This window comes from Salvelinus alpinus, chromosome 17, assembly GCF_045679555.1.
Source record: "Salvelinus alpinus chromosome 17, SLU_Salpinus.1, whole genome shotgun sequence".
Lineage (NCBI taxonomy): Eukaryota > Metazoa > Chordata > Actinopteri > Salmoniformes > Salmonidae > Salvelinus > Salvelinus alpinus.
The window spans coordinates 43,196,216-43,216,054 of NC_092102.1; the positions used below are offsets into that span (position 1 = coordinate 43,196,216).

At 39.2% G+C, this 19,839-nt stretch overlaps 1 protein-coding gene across 3 annotated transcripts; it reads left to right on the top strand.

The window, feature by feature from the left end:
- The first annotated feature begins 1,453 nt into the window (after positions 1 to 1,453).
- On the top strand, positions 1,454 to 17,797 carry LOC139542970 (scavenger receptor cysteine-rich type 1 protein M130). 3 transcript variants are annotated; one of them, XR_011668576.1, is made up of 18 exons: positions 1,454 to 1,526; positions 4,696 to 5,007; positions 5,443 to 5,559; positions 6,168 to 6,374; positions 7,754 to 7,969; positions 8,263 to 8,577; positions 9,025 to 9,327; positions 9,538 to 9,834; positions 10,053 to 10,379; positions 10,498 to 10,803; positions 11,235 to 11,534; positions 12,217 to 12,492; positions 12,629 to 12,931; positions 13,224 to 13,358; positions 13,985 to 14,098; positions 16,020 to 16,178; positions 16,426 to 16,652; positions 16,898 to 17,797. XR_011668576.1 is itself a non-coding variant. In XM_071348998.1 (17 exons), exons 1-17 carry the CDS (start codon positions 1,469 to 1,471, stop codon positions 16,587 to 16,589), a joined length of 3,909 nt encoding a protein of 1,302 aa, XP_071205099.1. In that variant the 5' UTR covers positions 1,454 to 1,468; the 3' UTR covers positions 16,590 to 17,797. The 3 variants fall into 3 exon arrangements, 1 of the variants encoding a protein (XP_071205099.1); XR_011668575.1 differs by having other exon boundaries at positions 16,426 to 16,643; XM_071348998.1 differs by having other exon boundaries at positions 16,426 to 17,797.
- Positions 17,798 to 19,839: the final 2,042 nt, after the last annotated feature.

A 19,839-nucleotide genomic window follows, 5' to 3' on the forward strand; every position in this document is an offset into this window, starting at 1 on the left:
CACCTCTCTGATTCAGGTTGGGTTAAATGCAGAAGCCCCATTCAATTTTGTAACTGACTAGGTATCAGTTTGTATTGTATTCATTATGTTCTGTGGGAAATAATGAATTGAAAATATATGAACAGAATATGGATTGAGTTCATTTAAATATCGTAACTTTAACCCCCCCGACCCACCCCCACCCCCCAACAAAAAAATTACAAAACATGTTTAAATATTTGCCACAAAAAAAAGTACACTTTGATGACTGATAGGCCTACTCATAGTCAGTGCGTACGAATGAAAATGCCTCTACTAAAGATGATGAGCTTAATAAAAGTGTCCCTACCCTTTCCTCTTCTGCGATGGTAGGAGATAACTGCATCTCCCTCAGTAAGCAGACAGACCACAAAACCACAGATCACTCAACCTTTCCACTTAGCTGGCATTTCTCTTATCTCAGCCACAGCCAAAGCCTGGCATAATGACATCTAGCTGAGGGTCTCAGATTAGTTTTTTTGCTCATGAAAAACATAGTTGTTCAAGTTAAACTCATTTATATGATACCATGTTGAAATATGCCATATGATAACTTACATGTAAAAAAATAAAAAAGAAGAATAATCATGTTTTGTTGTCACCTATAGCAAATAGGTGCAGTGAAATGTGTTGTTTTACAGGTTCAGCCATAGTAGTACAGCGCCCCTGAAGCAAATTATGGTTACGTTTCTTGCTCAAGGGCACATTATAAATACAGGTCATCTTAATACACAAAATCAGAGCTCTTTGGCAATACAAATCAGCGCTATGTTTACTGACGACCGACAGATTTTTCACTTTGTCGGCTCGGGTATTCAAACGCAGCAACCTTTCAGTTACTGGCCCAATTCTCTAACTGCTAGGCTTCCTGCCGCTCTATTGGTTACAAGAAGTGTGTGTTTACAGTAATTTAGGCTAATATTAGGTGTTCATATCTGGTTTTCACATGTAATTTTGTTTTCCTTAAGACATATGAAACTTGATAATAACCTCTACTCTTGTAGTTATTTTAACAGTTGTAAGCACTCTGTGACAATAATGCATGTACCTTTACTGTAAATATATCAACCCTACTAAACTACATCTTACTATCATGAAATACTGATTCATATGACGAAAAGAAAACCATGGTTTATCTAAGTGTGGATGACTACTTTGTGTCAATATGCAAGGCCTCTTCATTTACAATGGACACCTACAGTAAAATGTAACTTTATTTGTCAATTTAAAATTATTCTGTAAAATATAACATAGCTTTATCAAAGTGTTTCATTTCTTAAACTGGGAATACAGTATGTAACAAATAGTGGGATTATAGGAGCTACATTGTATGGTGTTTTCTAGGTGTGGTGACGAAGATGACCTGTATTTATAGTTTAAGGAAATGCAACCCTTCCTTTATAAACCAAGGTAGTTTTTCTCTGCCTCATTTTTTGGTTCTGTTGTGACTATGTGGTTCCTCCTACTGCTCTGGTATGCATCATCCCCACACCTGCCCTCCACTCAAGGCAAGTAGAAACTTTGATTAATAATGGAAGTCAATGGGATAGGAAATGTACTTTATATAAGGGATATGTAGCCTTCTTGGAGTGCGTTATAGATAATATAACTGAAACGATTTCCCTCCATGCATTTACAGTTCCGGACAAATATAGTGGTACCCTTGCACTTTTCTTAAACAATTTCCTATTTCTTCTAAATTCAGTTGAAATTGAAAAATACTTTTGGTCTCTACACATTGTTGCTGAATTTTCAACGTTGCAGAACAAATTTAGTTTTTTTTAAACTTAAGTTAGCACAATATTTTTTTATGGAGAAAACTAATACTTGGTTGTATGGCCATGATAACTACTGACAAACACTTCTTGTAGCCATCAATGAGCTTGCTGCACCTATCTGCTGGAACTTTGGCCCATTCTTCAGCTGCAAACTGCTCCAATTCTGCAATTTGAGGGGTGCATTCCACCAACTGCTTTTTTCAGAACAGAGATTCAGATCTGGACTCAATGCTGGCCACTCTAGAACAGCGTTTATTTTTTAACCATTGTTGGGTGCTTTATGATGTGTGTTTGAGGCCATTGTCCAGCTGGAAGACCCACAACCTTTGATGGAAACACAGTTTTTGGACACTGTGTTAAACATTGGACTCCAAAACACCTTGATAATCTGCTGATTTTATGATGCCTTGTCCCCGGTACCAGAAGCAGCAAAGCAACCACACAGCATTATCAAACCTCCTCCATGTTTGATTGTAGGGAGGGTGTTATTTTATTTGAATGTTCCATTAAGTTGGTTTACATAGGAATACCCCAATGCTGAAAGAGACACAAGAAACCCCAATTGAATTCACATTAACAAGCATTAATCCTGGGAAAAATGTTATATGGATAGATGAAACAAAATCAGAGCTCTTTGGCAATACAAATCAGCGCTATGTTTACTGACGACCAAATGAAGCATTCAAAGAAAAGAACACCCTCCCGACAAGCAAACATGGGGGAGGTTCGATAAGGCTGTGGGGTTGCTTCTCTGCCTCTGGTACTGGGGACCTTGAATGTGTGCAAGACCTCATGAAATCTGCAGATTATCAAGGTGTTTTGAAATCAAATGTTCATCACAGTGTCCAAAAAATGGGTCTCCATCCAAGGCTGTGGGTCTTCCAGCAGGAAAATGACCCCAAACACACATCGAAAAGCACCCAGGAAGGGATCAGGAAGAAACGTTTCAAGAAGAAACGCTGGACTGTTCTGGAGTGGCCAATGTGTTAAGTTCAGGGCCTCGTTTCCCAGAGCGTTCGTACTGTTAAGATCATCGTTAGAACCTTCTTACGATGTATCTTTAGTAGCCGAGGTGTTTCCCAAAGCCTTCGTTATTAAAAACCTTTACACATCTACTAGTGCTCCAGACCATTCGTAGAGCAGCCAAAGTGCAACGTTAGATGCTTTTTTTGCCCTTCTGCATCACTTTATTCACAGAAGATCTCTGCTAAACATAGAATCCAGATGTCTGTGTGACTGTGACTGCCGATAATTTCAGAACAAAGTTGACTACAAATACAAAGTTGCCAAAGTATTTGCAGTTGTTACAAATAAGTGAAGGATAAAATTACGCTTCAAATGAAAAATCGAGATGACGGCATTAAAAGATACGTAGGCTACATGGGCCTATATAGGCTATTTCAATCCTATTGAAATACATGTAATGTTCAATCAATTGAGTTATATTTTGCGACTAGGCTACTGTCTGAAATGTTTGCCTCAATGTGTTTCATGATGTCCGACAACATGTGTTTCATGATGTGCCCAGTCTGTGATTTAGTGCATTATTATTGGTTAAGCATAATAAGCCTCCTCAATAGCCTATTTGCAGCCTTAGGTGGTAATATCTCTCTAGGGTCATTTTCACCGCTTTTCAACCTCATTTTCAATATCTCCAGCACAACGCTAGTTTCTACATACAGTGAGTGAACAAAATATTAGGAACACCTTCCTAGTTTGGAGTTGCACCCGTTTTTACCCTCAGAACAGCCTTAATTCGTTGGGGCATGGACTCTACAAGGTGTCAAAAGTGCTCCACAGGGATGCTGGCCCAAGTTGACTCCATTGCTTTCCACAGTTGTGTCAAGTTGGCTGGATGTCGTTTGGGTGGTGGGACATTCTTGAAACACACGGCGGGAAACTGTTGAGCGGGAAAAACCCAGCAGCGTTGCAGATCTTGACACAATTTCAACTTATTTTTGAAAAATAAATTGAATTATTTAAGAAAAGTGCAATGGTGACAGTATGTTTAGCCATACCTGAATTATTTCTATAAGATGTTAACACCGGAAGTAAATTGTCCAACAATACATACAGTATCCCTTCATAGGCCTACAATGTATTTGTTAATTATAGATCATACACATGTGTCTGCATTAGGCCTAGTTCTAAATGAGTAAATCAATTATTTTGTATGATTTCTAAACGTATGTTATTAATATTTATACAATTATTGTCCTGGATTTTGGTTTAAAAGCTTCTTTTTTTGGTCTAATCTTAACCTGTTCTAGATGCTTTTAACAAGCAATCAAACAAGAAATGTTGTCTTTTGAAGAATAATTTAAAAAAAATACCTACTGTAGAACCAAACTGAGTATACTCCTCTATCATAGCAGATTATGAATATTGTGCCATATTTCTATCACATTCAAAAATTGGGGCTAACATGTTTTGGTAATTTCCCCACCATTAAATAGCTAGTAAATGAGGATTTCACTCCGAGATTTCCCCAATTACAGTAACCTAATAGCAGACCTGGGTTCAAATATCTCAATTACTTTAAAATACATTTCAAAGTAAGTATTCAGATATTTATTTTAAGAGACAAGTAGTTGAATATTGGAATTAACTTTGGAAATAGACTTGGAAAGTATTGGCACACAAAGACACTGACTCAAATACATTCCCAAGCATTTAACCTAGGTTTTTGAAAATAGTATTTGAAATAAGTATTTGAAAATCCTTTCAAATATTATTGCAAAATATATTCAAATACTTCCAATTAGAAGTAGTTGATTTGGGCCTCAATATTAAAACATGCTCAAATACACAGAAAAGTAGTTTTTAAATAAAAGATCATCTAGACATGTATTGAAACCACAGGTCTGGTTGTTAGTATAATATCTATTTTACTGTGCAGCGGAGGACGGGTTGATCCTGCAGGGTGGGGATGGTCCATGTGAGGGCTATGTTGAAGTCTTCCATGGTGGGAAATGGGGTATTGTTGGTGACCAGAAATGGCAGTCGAAAAATGAGGAGGTGATCTGCAAGAGCATCGGCTGTGGGAAACGCGTAAGCTCGAAAGACATTCTGTTGAAAAAGGTTCGGCCTATCACATGGATGAACGAGGTGGTATGCAATGGAACTGAGAAGTATCTATGGCACTGCATGTTCCCAGGGTGGAATATAAGTTCTTATAACAAGGATACAGTAAAAAAAATCACATGTTCGGGTAAGTGTTCTTTTAAGTTATTTACATTTTCTGTTGTGTATTGGTAACTCTATCAGGTTGGATATTTTACTACATTGACAGACATTCTTTCTTCCCCCTTTCCTCCCCCTTGTAACAATTTATTTTGTTGTTCTTCGGCTGTTTGGTAATTTACTTGTGTTAATTGTTGGCTAATACTGACACCTCAATATTTTCTTTGTCACAACGGCCGATGCCTATATGGTATACCAAATACCGATATAAAAAAAGTTGTGTTACTAACTTTGATATTTATCAAAATTACTTTTTACATCATCTGATTGTCAACTCGAACATTGAAAATATTGATTTTATTTTGTGTTGTATTTGCATGATTTAATTCCATAAGTTAAACACAAAATGAAGCATTTGAATGACATTTTGAGCCTCACAAGTGATTTTGAACATTGTCTTCAGAAAAGATTCAGCTTGATGTTGAGAGTTCAACTGGGTCCAGATGTGCTGGAACTCTCAGGTACAAAACAACCTCAATGGAGGACAACAAAGAGGGCTACTTTTGTAATCCGAATTGGGGTAAGAGCTACATCTTGTTAACTTGATCTCTGATGGTAACAATAAATACTATACTTTTTAGTTTTAGTTTTACCATTCGCATGGGTGAAATATCAATTAGTCATTTTAGGCTGATTTTATTTTGTGTTATTATAAATTACTTGTTAATATACAATCTAATTACACTTTATATTATTTGATAACAATTAACTTTCATTATAACTTAATTTATATGCTTCATTAGGTTGTGCAAGCAATCACTATCCACATTTTGTTTTAGGTAGTGAATAGCAAAACTAAAAATGTGTCAATTATCCACGTTGTTTCATTTGAAGATATTTCTTCTCCTTTATTTTATAAAATGTATTTCAAGAAGTATGGCTAGACTGTGTGAGCAGTGAAAACAATCCTTTAGTGATAGTCGTAACATAAGCAAAATTGTATTGCATTTTTGGGGGGTTAGGGGCATTTGCATAATTGCAGAAAATGCAGAAAATGTGTTTTAAATTGTCAAAACCAATTCCGGGGAAATCCCCAGAACCCTCGTCTACTGATCATCTTCCCCAATATCTACACCACCATTTCACCCTTGGGTCGTAACACACGTCTGTTCTTTACCTCTGGCTCAGATAAAAAGCAGGCTGATCTTGTGTGTGAACATCTCAAATGTGGCCAATCTAAGGGTCTCCCAGCAGCCGGAACGTTCTCACAAAATGAGAATCATGGCGACATCAAAACTATACAGTGCAGCAACTTAGAGCATCAGAAACATATCTGGCAATGTATCACCGAGCATAAAGAGACGTGTACAGTACCTGTCTCCGTGATCTGCTCAGGCAAGTATTTCATATTCACTTCACCACATTCACTGCTAAGAGTCACTGATCTTACAACCACTATCTTCTGATCACAATTGTTTCATATAATTCTTACGCTGTATGTGTGATGCATTAAGGTGCTTTAGTGCCTAACTGTTTGCAGATTTCACCCTTCACTTTTGGGGTTACATTCATAAGGTTTTGCAATTCTATGCCCACTGAGTAGTTAAAGTTAGTGGAACTGTATGTACAGTTAGTGGAGGTCATAGTGGAACAACCTGGTCTCACAGCATTTCGTATTATTCTGTACGTAAAATCCGTGACACTCCGTTTAGTCTGATATCTTACGTTTCGTATGGTATGCATTAATTAGTGGATATTCATCACCCATTTTGTATGATATGTTACGAATTACAATTTGTATTATATGTTACAAATTTACCAAACGCATGATATGTTACGAATTCTAGCTTGGTGGCTAACGTCCAGTCGAAGCTCCCATCAACTACAAGACCATGGTGCTTGCCTACAGAGCAGCAAGGGGAACTGCCCCCTCTACCTTTAGGCTATGCGCAAACCTTACACCCCAACCCTAGCACTTCGTTCTGCCACCTCTGGTGTCCTGAACCAACACTTGCACTTGATTCCCCTCCAACCCCCTCATTTCTAGCTTTCACTTTGATAACTACTTTATTGAGGAAAAGTGTACTTACTGTTGTTAGCAATTTATTCTTCAATAACACAAACTCCAAAGCAAATGAGGGGGAGAAAAATAGGTTTATTTGAGAAGGACAAATCAAGATGTTATGCTGGGAGGTAGATGGTCAGTCTCCCCTGTCTTCAGCTTTTCTCCACCCAACAAAGGAACAGGAGACCATTTATAACCCTCCACCCTAGTCTGGGGTTGACCAATCAGAAGTCCTTACAGGACAATTGGCCAATGGCCAAATACCAAGTATCCTGCCCCAGAACGTAGCACAAGTGGCTCTGAGTTCAGGACTGACAGCACACAGATTCTAAACAGATGTTGAACTGAAAACCAACTCCTATTGATAGTTAATCCCAGTCCTCTCGTCCTCTGCGTTGTGCATTTATCTTCAAAATATTCTTATACTCTGACTGTGATATGTGGTTGTCCCACCTAGCTGTCTGAAGTTGAATGCACTAACTAACTGTAAGTCGCTCTGGATAAGAGCATCTGCTAAATGACTCAAATGTCAATATATATGTATCAAAGTTTCCGATTTTGGTATCTGCCTTTGCACTATGATCACCTTCTGATATGATTAATTTAACAACATATACTGTCTATGTCAACTAATTTTATAAAAGTGGAACGTTTACTGTTACCTTTGTAGATGTAATTACAAAAAAAAAATGTAATATCTGTCCAACAGATCATCACAGCTTTCGTCTTCAAGGTGGAAGCAATGTCTGTTCTGGACAGTTGGAAGTGGAAGAGGACGAAGGTGTTTGGAAACCTGTATGCCAAAGCCAATACAAGCTGAACAAATCAAGGGATGATCTGTGCTCATACATGCGGTGTGGCAAAAGTCACAGTCAGGAAAACCTGGTCTGTGACAGTTCCAAAAACATCTCACTGGATTGTACAGGTAAAGCTCTCTGGAAGATCGATTTTTCATTCTTTGAGACAGCGCACAGTGTTCTCTAGGCAACAATCACAAATGTTCTAAGATTTTGAATCATGAGTAAACTTTAAAAAGGCAATCTTAAAAAGGGAAAAGACTATCAGAGTAAAACGTATTTATTGTATATCTTTAATTTATTTGATGTCCAAATACTGCATGTTTTTGTTTGTTGGTCTAAAGCAATGTGCATGGGATTAAAAAAGAAAAAAGAAAATCTTTCTAGAAGTTTTTGAGAATTATTGTTCAATGTGTTTCAGACAAAGTCAACATATCCCTGTTGACAGATGACCAAAGCCAGAATGTCAATCATTGTTTTGGGTCAGTACACTTCAACCACTCTGGCACCCTGGAGGCTGTGTGTTCTACTAGTTGGGATGAGAAGGATGGACGTGTCGTGTGCCGGGAGTTGGGTTGCGGAGAGGTTGTGTCAGTCAGCTCTGGGAGTAAACTCCAGAAAGGTGGAATGCACGACCATGTAGATTGCAAAGACTCTGAGGCTTCACTGTGGCACTGTCTGGCCAAGCATGATAACACCGCAACCTCATGCAGGAAAGCCAGTGTCATCTGCTCAGGTACTATACATTACACAACACAGAAAACTTGAGAGCAGTAGGATTGTTTTCAGCATTGTTTATAGAATTACAACAACATGAAAAATATGTGGAAAACTATTACCACTATTTTGTTAATTTCAAATGCTACATCTAAAGAAGTAGATTTTTGGTTTCTAATCTTCAAAAGGCAATTGCACATCTGAGCTATCTTAGTAGCAGGTGCATGGTAACAGCCGAATAAGATGAGAAAAAAAGAAAGCCGCAGACGGCTGTTTATTTAGCTTGACGTATCGGCCTCAAGGAGCAGTGATACAGCAAGAGCAGTCTGCGGGTTTCTTCTTCTTTCTCATTGCTTTATAATTTTCACATTTTTGCATTTGTAATGTGCTAAATTGTAGGTTTATTAATACTTGGAAAAAATATCAATGGTTTTTCATACTCTTTTCCCCTGACATTGTTATCCAGGTAGTGTGAAAGTGCGTTTGTCAGATGGCCCTGGGAGGTGTGCTGGAAGAGTAGAGATTCAGCATGAAGGGGTGTGGAAGAGCGTCCGTAAAAGCAACTGGAATGATCAAAACTCTAGAGTGATCTGCAATCAACTGATTTGTGGTGATGCTTTGGCTGATACTGATTCCTTCATTCAAGGAACGAGTCAAGTATTGAACAATGAGGTGACCTGTACTAGTGACTCTAAATCTATCTCTAACTGTATCAAGCCAACCAACAAACGGCAACAACAGGATAAAAACAAGATGTTAATCTGCCAAGGTATCTGTTTTTTTACTTTTTGTACAAAAAAATATATGCATATTAAACTTTACAGTTTGTTATGGCAAGTTTGTTTTAATCATAGGTACACTTTTACCCAAATATAACTATTTTCTGCTTTGATGCTGCAGTTTAATGTGGTTTGTTTAGGATTACATGTGCTTTACTGATCAGTGGAACCTTTCCCCTGCCTCTCTTCTGATTGTTAAGAGCATGCGGTGGTGTTTCTGATGGGGGACTGCTCTGGCAAGGTGGGCATAGAGCAAGCTGGGAAGACTTACTGGCTGTCTGGGTCTAACGCCACTTTTAATCGTCAAACTGCCATGGTGGTGTGTCAACAGATGGACTGTGGGAATGCTACCTCATTTACCTTTGAATCCACTAGTGGAACCACTGATTTGTGGAAATACTCTTACAACTGCCTGGAAAGGGAAGAATCCCTTTTTGACTGCGAGCAGAGTGAGCGTCTGTCAAACCACAGTATAGTAGTCTCTGTCGTCTGCTCAGGTACACAGCATTCTATTGACAAAACATGTGACATCCCATTCCATTCCATCCCATTCCATCCCATTCCTCTCTCTCTCTCTCTATTTATAATGGTTGATTCTTTTATTTTTCGAAGGAGAATAACTGTATATGATGATAAAAGGTGATGGAAATAATTTGATAATAATACTAATAGTAGGTCTTCGTGGTGTTCCTCATCTCGGGCTTTGCCCTGACAGGTAGTAAAAAAGTAAGCCTGAAAGTTGACACTAAAGACGAGGGGAAATGCTGGGGAAAGGTGGATGTGTGCCTCAACGGAGTGTGTGGAGGTGTTTGTGAGGATGCCTGGACGGAAAATAACTCCGACATGTTGTGTAAAGACTTGGATTGTGGATCAGCCATCTATCCTCTGTCCTACCTGAGAAAATCACAATCAGCTTTAGACAAAATCACCATCAGCAGTGTGCACAGTACCCAGCAGACAACGAACATCAGTCAGTGTAACATGGTGAAAAACGTTGACCAGTCTTACTGTAAGGACAAGCCAGCCTACGTGGTTTGCTCAGGTAATATCATGTAACAGTCCCTGTTTTCCATTAAATCCATATTTTTGTCATTTTTTTTCTCACATTATTTTGCTAATGCATGATTGTTTTTAATTTGACGTCATTATTCCCAATGCAGGGAGTGTCAAGGCCAAGCTAATGGAGCATAGAGAGAGATGCTCGGGCAACGTACAGATGTTCTACCAAGGAAATTGGCACCCTGTCTGTGAGACTGCCCTAAAGAACAAAGATGTCCAAAACACTATCTGCCGAGAGCAGGGTTGTGGACATGGTGTCAAACCTCTCTTGTTCTTTGGCCCTTCATCTGCAAACAGTGGTGCTGTTGTGTCAGGCCTCACCTGTAGTGCAAACAGCAATTCTTCGGCAGAGTGCACAGCTAAGACCAACAGCCAACAATGTCGTCTCGGTGGTCTCCAATGCTCTGGTATTTGTTTGTTTCTATGTTTTCAACACCGGAGTCAAAATGAGAGAATATATTGTATAAAGTTTATAATAATAGCTATACTTTTTTTTTACTATTTACAATCTCCATATGAAAGTCATTATGTACACAATAACTAGTTTGTCTTTTGTAAAAAGTATAGTTTGGGGCCCTTGCATTCTTAAAACTGTATTTGCCTGAGGGTTTCCTCACTTATCTTTGCAGTTTAGCAGATACACTAATGCAGAGCAATTTGGATCAAGTATCTTGCTCAAGGGCAAATCCACAGATTTTTCAACTAGTCAGCTCTAGGATTTGAACCAGCAACCTTTGGGTTACTGGCCCAACGCTCTTAACTGCTTGGCTACCTGCTGCACATTCTTTGCTGTGTTTAACTTGGCCCAACCTTCACTGTGCCTTGTGTTATTTCACAGAATGGAGGAGAATGGTGTTGAAGCTAGGGAAAGGGGCTTGTGACGGGTACGTGTTTGTATACAGTGAAGCAGACAGTCGGCCTGTCAGCAGCGATGGTTGGACTGAGACAGAGAGCAAGGTTTTGTGCAAAGACTTGGGCTGTGGAGCCTACATCAACCATAATGTTAAGGAAAAGGCAGATTATCATGATCTCTTGTGGGGGAAGAAGTACATATGTGAAGGGGCGACAAAAAGCATCTGGGACTGTGAACTAAACGACAGGCCCTCTCAAAACCAGTCGATCTACTTACAGTGCCAAGGTAAGATACTGGACAAATAATTCCAAATACTCTCACTGATATGGTGTGATTTTTGCCTCTGCATATCTTTATTCCAAAATTACAACATTAGTCACTATAGAAACATATACACAATGAGCCTTAGGCCCCACGTGACATCCTATATCTATGAACACAGGGGCGATGTCCCAAATATCTCCGCTTCATTCCAAAGTGTGCACTTGTTCACCTCCCTTCACTGATTTGAAAGGAAAATAATGAAACTTCCAACATGGAGTAGGGAGATATGATTGGGACGTACCTAATATTTTCCTGATTGTACTGTATATTTAAGCAATAAGGCCCGAGGGGGTGCGGTATATGGCCAATATACCACAGCTAAGGGCTGTTCTTAGGCACGACGCATCAAGGAGTGCCTGTACACAACCCTTAGCCGTGGTATACTGGCCATACAACACAAACCCCTGAAGTGCCTTATTGCTATTATGAACTGGTTACCAACTTAATTAGAGCAGCAAAAATACATATTTTGTCATAGTACGGTCTGATATACCACGGCTGTCAGCCAATCAGCATTCAGGGTTCGAACCACCCAGTTTATAATACCATATAAATGTTGTGGTATTTAAGTTGCCAAGATTAGTGATGTTACTGCTGAAGGACTGAGGCGCCTATATATTCTTACACCTATGTTTCCCCATAGATGATCTCACAGCAAGCCTGGGAGAAACAGGTAACTGCTATGGGCAGGTGAGGTTAAACAACTTGCCCGTGTGTTATGATAACTGGGATGACAGTCACTCCAAAATAGCATGTCAAGAGCAGCATTGTAGCAACAGCATCTCATTCGAAAAAAGCAACAAAGGAAGTGGAGGTGATGCACATTTCGTCAGCTGCATTGGCTCGGAGTCCAATCTCGGGCAGTGCAAAACAAAAAGAGGAAAGTGTGGTAGTGGATTGGTTTCTGTGTCCTGTGCAGGTAAGAGTTCAATGTTAACTTTGAAGACGTGTAGATGACAAGCGATAACTAATGGTGTAGTTAATGCAGTAGTGATGTTTCCATAACAGAGGTTAACAGTGCAGTAAATTGTGTAGCTTTATCATTTATTTTTCAGGTGGTGTGAAATTTAATTCAACTCAGGAATGTGGAGGGAAAATTAAGATACTTTATCGAGGCACCTGGGAGTCGGTATGTCTACTGAATATGTACTCACGCGGAGGTGAATTACTTTGCAAGGAGCTAGGATGTGGCTATCCTCAACCTCTCAAACAGGAAGAGATTGAACAGTCAAAAGAGGAAAAAGAAGGACAAATAATACCAGAGACATCTCTCGATTGTTCCCAGGAGAATCACAACTTACAGAACTGCGTCATCAAGAAGAATGAATGTAAAAAACCTGGTGTAATCTACTGTACAGGTACTGCAATGATCACGCCACCATTAATTGTTCAAGGGCTAATTTCCAATGTTTCAGTTTGTAAGTAGCTATAGCGCGATGTAGGAGGTAACCTTGTTTTCAGATATGTTGCTGACTGTGGGGCTCTATCTAGCTATAGAATGGCAAAAGATTTCTCTCATTCTTCAGAATTGCTTTTGCCATCTTAGTGAAACTCAAAACACTCTTTCCCTAAAATCTTCGATGGACAAAATGTGTACAGTCTATGTCTTAAATTATAATATTTCTCCCCAATCACGTAATATGATTTCAGGTTATCCAATCAAAGTGCCCATTCCCCCGATCCCCATCAACTTGTATGTTGGTCTTTCCCTCGGACTCTTGTCTCTGGTCATGGTCGTTGCCCTCTGTCTCTTCCTGCGGAGACGATTTGTAACCAGGTTCAAGTGTAAGTGCAATTTCAACGGCTGATAATAAAACTGTAGCGATTTACCAACTAAAGCCACTTACAGTAAAATAGCCAAATTGAAGGACACCTTTGTAATAATTTGTGTACCTGTGTAGTTCTGTCACAATTAGGAAATGATCCTAAGGTGGTATAGATCCTAAACCATAGATATAAGACTCATCTTTGTATCTTTGCCATTATAGCGTTTATGACGCATGGGCAGCGCCATTGAGGCTATCGCAATTTTAAAGTAGTCAATTTTCTTCTTCTTCATTGGCTGATTGCTCCCAATTTATAGGAATCCCCAACCAGTTGACTACTTTAAAATGGTGGAAGCCCTCAATGGCAAGGTCCATGCTAAAATAGGTTATATCCGTGATGAGTCCTCTATCTATCTCTATGTCCTAAACACATTACAAATGCATTTGTACAATTGAGCCACCACTAGAGGGCATTCAGTGAGCACTTTGACAGCATGGTCTAAACTAGAAACAACCAGTGACATTGAATCAAATGTTATGGAATATGTGAAAACAACAACTCGAATGCATTTAAATATTTGTTCTTAATATGTATGCTTTGGAGAGACTGAAAATGTTTTGATTAGTGTAATATTCTGGATCCAGCGAGATTCTCAATGAGAAAAGAGTCTGCTTTTGAGAGTGGAGACTATGATGACGTAGAGACCAACGGAAGTGAACTATTCGGACCAATGGAAATGAGAGATTTGAAATGCCACGGTGAGTCCAGCCCTTTTTGTTAAAACAACTCCACAGACATGCCTGACATCCATTCAATTATTAGAATTTTCATTAATAAAACTATATGTATATATATATATATATATATATATATATATATATATCAACAAAACATTATATAGTATTTATATTCAGTGCTTAGTGTAGCAGAGAGAGAACCCTGAAGAATGACAGATACAGAGCCTTCGGAAAGTTTTCAGACCTCTTGACTTCTTTCACATTTTGTTACGTTGCAGCCTTATTCTAAAAAATCCTCAGCAATCTACACGCAATAACCCATAATGACAAAGCGAAAACAGGTTTTTAGAAATGTTTGCAAAATTATTCAACTTTAAAAACAGAAATACCTTATTTACATAAGTATTCAGACCCTTTGCTATGAGACACAAAATTTAGCTCAGGTGTATCCTGTTACCATTGATCATCCTTGAGATGTTTCTACTTGAAACTGTGGTAAATCCAATTGTTTGTACATGATTAGGAAAGACACACACCCGTATATATAAGGGCCCACAATTGACAGTGCATGTCAGAGCAAAAACCAAACCATGAGGTCGATGGAATTGTCCGTAGAGCTCCGAGACAGGATTGTGTTGTGGCACAGATCTGGGGAAGGGTACCAACAAATTTCTGCAGCATTGAAGGTCCCCAAGAACACTGTGGCCTTCATCATTCTTGAATGGACGAAGTTTGGAACCACCAAGACTCTTCCTAGAGCTGGCCGCCTGGCCAAACTGAGCAATCGGGGGAGAAGTCCTTGGTCAGGGAGATGACCAAGAACCTAATGGTGACTCTGACAGAGCTCTATAGTTCCTCTGTGGAGATGGGAGAACATTCCAGAAGAACAACCATCTCTGCAGCCCTCCACCAATCAGGCCTTTATGTTAGAGTGGCCAGAGGGATGCCACTCCTCAATAAAAGTCACGACAGCCCGCTTGGAGTTTGCCAAAAGGCACCTGAAGACTCTCAGACCATGAGAAACAAGATTCTCTGATCTGATGAAACCAAGATTGAACTCTTTGGCCTGAATGCCAAGTGTCACGTCTGGAGGAAACCTGGCACCATACCTACGGTGAAGTATGGTGGTGGCAGCATCATGCTGTGGGGCTATTTTTCAGTGGTAGGGACTGGGAGACTAGTCAGCATCGAGGGAAAGATGAATAGAGCAAAGAGAGATCCTTGATGAAAACCTGCTACAGAGCACTCAGGACCTCAGACTGGGGGCGAAGGTTCACCTTCCAACAGGACAACGACCCTAAGCACACAGCCAAGACAATTTAGGAGTGGATTCGGGACAAGTCTCTGAAGGTCCTTGAGTGGCCAGCCAGAGCCCGGACTTTAACCCGATTGAACATCTCTGGAGAGACCTGAAAATAGCTGTGCAGCGACGCTCCCCATCCAACCTGAAAGAGCTTGAGAGGATCTGCAGAGAAGAATGGGAGAGACTCCCCAAATACAGGTGTGCCAAGCTTGTAGCATCATACTGAAGAAGAGGACTCAATGCTGTAATCGCTGCCAAAGGTACTTCAACAAAGGGTCTGAAAAGGTACTTCAGTAAAGGGTCTGAATACTTATGTAAATGTGATATTTCAGTTTTTTATTTGTAATAAATTTGCAAAATTTAAAAAAAAAAAACAGTTTTTGCTTTGTCATTATGGGGTATTGTGTGTAGATTGATGAGGAAAAAAACAATTAAATGAATTTTAGAATAAGGCTGTAATGTAACAAAATGTGGAAAAAGTCAAGGGGTCTGAATACTTTCCGAATGCACTGTAGATGACAGAAGGGATAACTACTGTAATGATAAGGGGTAGAGAATGGATCACTGTAGCTGTCCTAGTAAAATGAGGTGCTGTGTTGCTGTACCATCACATCCCTCTCTGTGTCTCCGTTCCTACAGAATCAGAGAGTGGCGGAGACAAGGAGAATGGTCGGCGAAGTGCTGCGTCTTCCCTGTCTTATGACGACATTGCTGAGGAGGTCCCAGCTCAACCATTATCCAGTGGAGAAGATGGAACCAGTAGCCCAGGCCCAGGTGCTGGACCTTCTGCTACCCACGGTAATATAAAGGTCCAGCTCAGTTACATACATGCATACATGAATGTGTTGTGTCTTTGGTCCTGTGTGGCTCCGTCGGTAGAGAATGGTGCTACAACACTGAGGGTCTTGGGTTTGTTTCCCACATGGGCCACCCATATGAAAAATGTATGCATGAATACAAGTCGCTTTGGATAAAAAGCATCTGCTAAATACCTTAGATTATACTATTCTTTATGTGCTGCTCTGTACTACATTTTGTTTTACAGAACATGTTACCTACGAGGTGGAGGAAGATCAACGGGAGAGCTACGATGATGTGGTGTCAATGATCACGCCGGCTGAGATCAGAGAGGAGATTGCAGAGGTCCATGACAGACCCAAGGGCCTGGCGATCCATGATGACGAGGATTACCTGGAGCCTGATGGCTAGAAGTGAGCAACATGGAGGCTTGACATGATCTGTTGTCTAACAGAACTATGAGAGGTGATTATGGTGTGTTGATGATATGGTTTAAATTGGCACTATGCGTCATTGAATGATATACATAATTGTTTCTACTTTATGAAGGAAATAGCCAGTAATTTATATAACTTTAATCATGTCATGTAAAATTACTACTTTATGGTTGATTGAATTTTACAAAATAAAAAAAACACATATTACCACATCAAATGTCATCTGAAGGGTATTAAATAACCCAGTATGTCTCTCAATTTGATTGTCTCATTGGTCTTTAGGATCCCAAAGTTGGAGGGGAAAAGCTGCCTGTGTAAAAAAAAGCTCACATTCCTTCATATAATATCGGTATTTCTTTTTCATATATAAAGATACAATTATTCAAATTTCTTGACTTTTTTTTGTCTAACATTTGATATTGCTTTTAAAAAAAAATCTGTTTTTGATTAGTTTGTTGTGCCATGGCCTGTAAAACAGAACTGATTGACACAGAATCAACAGTGTCTGTCTCACCACAACACATGTATTCATGGAACATGATCTTGAAATGTGATGTTTCCTTCCATGAAGACCTGCAAAATGAACTGCTTTTAGTGTATGCAGCAAAGATCATCGCCAACAGCTGTTTTTCAATCTTTTTTATTCTACTTTTATTTTTTTTACTACTTTTACCATTTATAAAAGTAACATTTTAAACATTTGTATTTTTAATTGCAATAGCATTGTGCAAAAAATCATGTTTTTATTCTTATCTTCAACTTCTCAGTAAAAGGTTTCTGAAAGTCATTTTTATGATCTTACATCAATAATAGTATTTTTCTTCCTTTAGAAGTTGTTTGGTGTTAAGGTTTATAACGTATGAATGTAGTAGTTAAGAGCTTGTCTGTCTTTTATTTGTTTAAACATGTTTGTTTAGTGTTTTGTTTTATCTATCATGTTTGGGATTTGGTGACTGGAATTTAAGAATATTATCAATAGGGGGAAAAAATGTAATATCTAGTGTAAAGTTCAAATCAGTCGACTTAAACTTAAAAAATGTAACATTTGACATGATGATGAGATAAAATATAAAGTATAAAATATATAATTAAGAATGCTGGCCCTGATTATGTGATTAAAGTGTCCGATTGTTTTTATTATGTAATTCACAAATGAAAATGCACTGCTATAATAACATATACTGTGATGTCATTATTGTGTTGTTTTGTAATGAGATCCAATTATTGGCTTTATTGATCCTGTCGTGTTTATACAACAGTTCACATTATGAAATTATTCAAATGATGGTCATTATATAGTATATGGTTTTTCCTACACATTTTTTAGGTTTACAAAGCCCCAAAAATATGACAGTTTAGAGAAGTGAAAACAGTGAAGGGACAGGCACATACTGTAGGTAAGAGTTGACAATACTGTGAAAAAGGACAATAAATGAATCTTAGTTAGACTGTAATATTATCTACTGTAAACACGGACTGACTGGAAACAGGATCAGGTGCTCAAGACATAGGAGATTGCTTTGGTGTCGTGTATTAAACTGTATGTTTTTTTACAGCTATAGTTTGATACACAGCATAAAAAGCCATTCACCATCACATCACATTCTCTCAGGCAAACAAAAATGATTCTGTGACACCCAGCCTGTTACACCTACAAAAAAAAGATTCCTATGACCAGCTATGGTGTTTCTTATGAGAATACTGATATACGTTGTCCCTTTACGGGAGACACATGCAGTACAACAGCATCCCGTAACCATGGATGTGTTAACCGTCAGAGCAATACATGTGCTGCCAGGAGGTATTCCATGCCCATTGAGGTCCCAGGACTCAGGATATACCCAGCGGGATTCATTTTTAAGTGGTGATTCTAGTGTTATATGTAAACATCACACCCAGCCTCCCACTCTAGCAGGGGTTGTAAGGTAGGGATGCATGATTAAAAAAGATGCAGGCAGATCCTGGTTCGATCCCAGGCTGTGCCGCAGCCGGCAGCGACCTGAAGACCAATGAGGCGGCATACAATTGGCCCATCGTCGTCCGGGTTAGGGGAGGGTTTGGCCAGCCGCGATGTCCTTGTGTCATCGCGTTCTAGTGACTCCTGTGGTGGGCCGGGTGCATGCACAATGACACCATCGTCAGGTGTACGGTGTTTCCTTCGACACATTGATGCGGCTGGCTTCCAAGTTAAATCAAGAAGCAGTGCAGCTTGGCGGGGTCGTGTTTCGGAGGATGCACGGCTCTCGACCTTCGCTTCTCCCGAGTCTGTATGGGAGTTGTAGCGATGAAACAAGAATGTAACTACCAATTGGATATCACGAAAAAGGGGGGAAAAAGGTTGCACAGAAATAGAACAGAGTACATACCAATATCTAAATGAGGGGATAACATTTTCATTCTGGGCTTGCTTTTTGTCACTTCAGAGCATCCATAGTGCACACTTGGAATTCATTTTACAGCAATCCCTGCAGCCTCTGTATTTTGGCACAGATTTCAATTTGACTTTTTTTTTTTTTGATTGCATAAAGCATGCTCTTAAAGATATTAACAGTGTATCGCGTTACGTTATGTGGTTTGTCTAACAGCACTGAGGCTGCAGTCATGACAAAATGGTTAATGTTTTATCACTACCTCGTTCATAGTAAACAGATCTTCTGAGGGCTTGAACAGCAACAGTGTGTCTTACAATTTAGAATCTGAAATTATATAATACGAGTTACTGAAGTTATTTGAATATTTAAACTTATGGATAAAACAATGTTAAAACTATTTATTTTATTGCATTTAATTACACTCCAATTAATATCTAAATTAAAATGCAATTAACTAAGACCCTGCAGTTTGTGGAACTAACTGCTGAAATGTCAACCAGCTAACCTCTTCCACTAGATATTCAAAACAACAGCGCTGACATCACTAGCCTGCCATGGCCAGTTGCTGTGATTTTCATGGACTTAGCTTTGTTGGCCATGGACAAAGTAGGTGGCGCAAACTGCTGTGAAATGTTTTCTTTATCTCATCACACGTGCCTTTTGATTGGTGTAATGGGGAGGCCAGTGGTTGTGCAACCTGGTGTCAGAGCATTTCGTATTATTCTATACGCAAATCGAGACACTCAATTTAGTATGATATGTTACGTTTTGTTACGGTATGTATTCATTTGTGGATGTCCAGCACCCATTTTGTATGATATGTTACAAATTACAATTTGTATTATTTGTTAC

Coding starts and splice junctions, on each gene's coding strand:
- LOC139542970 (XM_071348998.1), top strand. CDS start 1,469: ATGTGGTTCCTCCTACTGCTCTGGTATGCATCATCCCCACACCTGCCC. Junction 8,578..9,024: donor AGCCAGTGTCATCTGCTCAG/GTACTATACATT, acceptor ATTGTTATCCAG/GTAGTGTGAAAGTGCGTTTG. Junction 12,493..12,628: donor GGTTTCTGTGTCCTGTGCAG/GTAAGAGTTCAA, acceptor TTTATTTTTCAG/GTGGTGTGAAATTTAATTCA.